A 3,962-nucleotide genomic window follows, 5' to 3' on the forward strand; every position below is an offset into this window, starting at 1 on the left:
CTGCGGCTGGTAAGGGTCCTACTATGTCCATCCCCCATTATGCGAAGGGCCAGGGGCCAGAAATTGGTTTTAATGTTTCCGACGGCGCATGCGATATGGGAGCATGCCTCTGGCATTTGTCACACTTTCTGACATAAGTTGCCGCATCTTTCTTCATCGTGGGCCAATAATATTCTTGCGAGTAGACCCGATGCGCTAGAGATCGACCTCCGGAATGATTGCCGCACACACCCTCATGTAACTCAGCTAATACATACAGGGCTTCTGAGTGGTCTAAGCACCTGAGGTAGGGCCTGTAAAGGACCGCTTGTACAGGTGCTCTCGATTAGGGTGAAATGGGCGGCTTGTACCCGGGTCTTATGTGCCTGCTTGGGCTCTTCGGGCAAAGTGTCTGTCCGGCGATACCTTATTATGGCTTCCGTCCACTCTTGGCCGTTTGCTTGGCTCACCTCAATGGTATTGCAAGTGGAGGCTTCTGTGACAGAGGGGTTGGTTTGCACGTATATGGGCAATAATATGGCTTATTTAATGGGGAGGAAGCGGCTATCCCTGCTAGGGCGTCGGCATGTCCATTATCAGTTTGTTTAATTTTTTCGATAGTCCATTCGGCGAACCGTTGTAGGATGTCTCTTACTTTAGTCAGATATCGCCCCATGCGCTCATCCTTAGCTTCGTATTCCTTTTGGACATGCTTTACCACGAGTTGGGAATCACTGTAGACTCGGAGCCTAGAGACAGACAGGGCCAGGACAAGATCCAATCCGGATAGGATGACCTCATATTCTGCTTCATTGTTAGACGCGGGGAATCCCAGTCGGATAGCTTGCTCCAACTATTCTCCTGTTGGGGATTGCAGCAGGAGCCCTACTCCGGATCCTGATGACCGAGAGGCTCTATCAACCCGCAAAGTCCACCACTCTTCTTCGCATGGTTCTTTGTGTTGAGCAGATCTTTGGGAGTATTCCAACACAAAGTTAGCCATTACCTGCCATTTCATGGACAATCTCGGTTGGTATTCAATTCCATACTCGCTCAACTCTATGGCCCATTCAAGCATTCTTCCGGTCAGGTCCGACTTGTGCAGGATGTTGCGAAGGGGCTGGTCGGTGAGCACGACCACCGGGTGGGCTTGGAAGTAAGGGCGGAGCTTCTGGGCGGCACTTCGAAGGGCCAAAGTCGTTTGCTCAATCTTTGAGTATCTTGTTTCTACGTCAGCCAACGTTCTGCTGACATAATAAATAGGTTTCTGCTCCTTGTGCGAGGGGCAGCGAAATAGAACAACGCTAATTGCCCACTCTGATACAGCCAGATACATATACAATTTTTCTCTAAGGAGGGGGCTGCTTAGAATGAGTGGTTGCATGAGGTAGTGTTTGATTTTTTCGAAAGCACTCTGGCAGCTGTCCGTCCACCCGTTCGCACCGGCTTTTCGTATTGCCAAGAAGAAGGGTCGCAATTCATCAGTGAAGCGGGCTATGAAGCGCCTTAGTGCGATGAGCTTGCCTGTGAGGCGCTGTAACTCCTTTTTGCTCCTGGGGGGTGGTGTTTCCATGACTGCCTTAACTTGATCCAGGCTAACCTCTATCCCTCTTTGGCTGACCATGAATACCAGGAATTTTCCAGCACTTACCCCAAAAGCGCATTTGGATGGATGCAGTTTCATGTCATACTTCCTTAAGAGGTGGAAGACTTCTTGCAAGTGGATGACATGTTCTCCTTGGGTTTTGCTTTTAACCACGATATCATCGATGTATACCTCCACTGTGCGACCGACTAGAGGTTTGAAGATTTTCGTCATCAGTCTCTGATAGGTGGCGCCAACGTTTTTGAGTTCGAATGGCATGACTTTGTAGCAATAAAGCCCATGCGACGTTATAAAGGTTGTCTTTTCTTCGTCGACCGGGGCCATGGGGATTTGGTGGTATCCGGAGAAGGCATCCAAGAAGGAGAGCATTCCTTGTCCAACGGTGGAGTCTACAATTTGGTCTATCCGCGGTAGAGGGAAACTGTCTTTTGGGCATGCATTGTTGAGGTTGGTGTAATCGATGCACACTCGCCATTTTCCTTCTTTTTTGGGGACCACTACTACATTTGCCAACCAGTCAAAATACTCCACTTCTCTAATAAATCCGGCTTCCAACAATTTTTCAATCTCATCTCTGATAATTTTTTGCCTGTCTGGGTGAAAACGTCTGACCCTCTGTCGGACAGGTCTTGCTGTTGGCAAGACGTTAAGCCTATGAGAGATGATGGAGGGGTGAATTCCATTCATATTAGAATGCGCCCATACAAAGACGTCATGGCTTTGTTGGAGGGTGTCTTGGATGTTTCGGGCCTCTTCGGGTGTCAAGAGGAAACTGATATGTGTGAGGTGAGTACTTTCTTCCGAAATCTGGATCGTCCGCAAGGGATCCGCTGCCGGGGGATCTTTGTCCCCCGGACTCAGTAATTGCTATTGGTCAAGTGCGTTGGTGGGCTTAGGGAGGGGCTTATACCTTCCTGGCTGGTCCCTACTTCTCGCGCTATCTGATAGCATTAGCGAGCGGCCAACTGGCTGCCGTATAGGTCGATTTGCCCATCTTCAGTGAGAAAGCTTACCATTTGATGGTACGTAGAGGGGATGGCTTTCATACAGTGCAGTCATGTGCGCCCCAAGATAACATTGAAGGGTGATATATCTTATACCACCGAAAACTGTACGTTGAGAGTGATTAGGCCTGCTTGGACCGGCAGCACAATGTCTCCCAAGGAGGTAGTCACCGCTCCGTTGAATTCGGACAAGATTCGCCCAGGGTTTTCAAGGCCGGATAGATCGCGTCCCATATGACTAATTATCGATGCTTGTAAAAGATCGGTCGAGCTGCCTAGGTCGACTAGGATGCATCTTACGTCAAAGTCTGTCATCCTCAGGGATAGGATGAAGGCGTCGCGGTGTGGTTGTAATATTCGTGTGGGGTCTACCAGGGGGAAAATGATTGTCCCATCTATGGGTCGGGGGCCCCTACCAGTTATCCCAGGCCGTATGGAGTTGACGCGCTCACGCACTGATGCTGCACGCAACAATCTCTGTCTTTTTCGTTTGGAGTCGTACTCCTCATCCAGTGGTCCTCCGTGGATATAGTTTATAATGGCTTTGGGGGCGATTAGGATCCTGGGGGTCTCGGAGTCGCAATTTCGAGGGGTGTCTCTAACTCTGGCATCTGAGCGGAGGTATTGCTTCAAATGTCCCTCCTTTATGAGCTTTTCCACCAAATAATGGAGACTCCTGCATGTCTCCATAGTGTGACCATGCTCCTTATGGTAGGCACACTTCTTGCTGTGATCCCTTTTGGAGGGGTCCGCTCTGAGGGGTCCGGGCCACCTGAAGTCGGACAGGTCTTGGATCAGAGGAAGGAGTTTCTCGTAAGATATGGAAAAAGGTGTGAGGGGTGGCAGCTCTGGGCGGCTTGGCTCTTCCTATCTTCGATTGGATGGCCTTGGCCTGTCCGGAAGTTTGGAACTTCTTTCCACACCGCTTCTGGATGTCTATTTGACAACCAAAATTTCCTGGGTGGCCGCACGCACGTCGTCTTCCAGCATTGAGTATTTGCTTGCGCGCCGGAACAAGTCGTCCATTGTCGTAGGAGGCTTCTTAGCGAGTGACTCGAAGAATGGGGTGCCTGGACAAATGCTTCGTTTGAAGATCTGAAGGACAGCATCCATGTTGTAAGCCTCTACTTGTAACACGACCTAACCAAACCGTTTCACGAAGTCTCTTAAAGACTCATTCTCTTGCATCTTTATGTTTTGCAGAGTACTGATGTTTTGTTTATGTCGAGCGGAGCACAAGTATTGTCCCACAAAAGCTTTCGACAGGTCCCTGAAGTTATCAACAGAGTTCGGAGGTAGGCGGTGAAACCATGAGAGAACCTGACCTTGTAGGTTAGCGGGGAATACTTTGTATAGCAACGCGTCGTTTCCTA

General features: G+C 49.6%; 1 protein-coding gene across 1 annotated transcript; it reads right to left on the reverse strand.

The window, feature by feature from the left end:
• Positions 1-2,679: 2,679 nt before the first annotated feature.
• Positions 2,680-3,279, reverse strand: LOC117923099. Its single transcript, XM_034841347.1, has one exon. The coding sequence runs from the start codon at positions 3,277-3,279 to the stop codon at positions 2,680-2,682; it is 600 nt and encodes a 199-aa protein (XP_034697238.1).
• Positions 3,280-3,962: the final 683 nt, after the last annotated feature.

This window comes from Vitis riparia, chromosome 10 (assembly GCF_004353265.1).
Source record: "Vitis riparia cultivar Riparia Gloire de Montpellier isolate 1030 chromosome 10, EGFV_Vit.rip_1.0, whole genome shotgun sequence".
In the NCBI taxonomy this organism is placed as follows: Eukaryota; Viridiplantae; Streptophyta; class Magnoliopsida; order Vitales; family Vitaceae; genus Vitis; species Vitis riparia.

What these genes read in the sequence shown, in the direction of transcription:
- LOC117923099 (XM_034841347.1), bottom strand. Translation starts at nt 3,279, where the DNA reads ATGGAGACATGCAGGAGTCTCCATTATTTGGTGGAAAAGCTCATAAAG.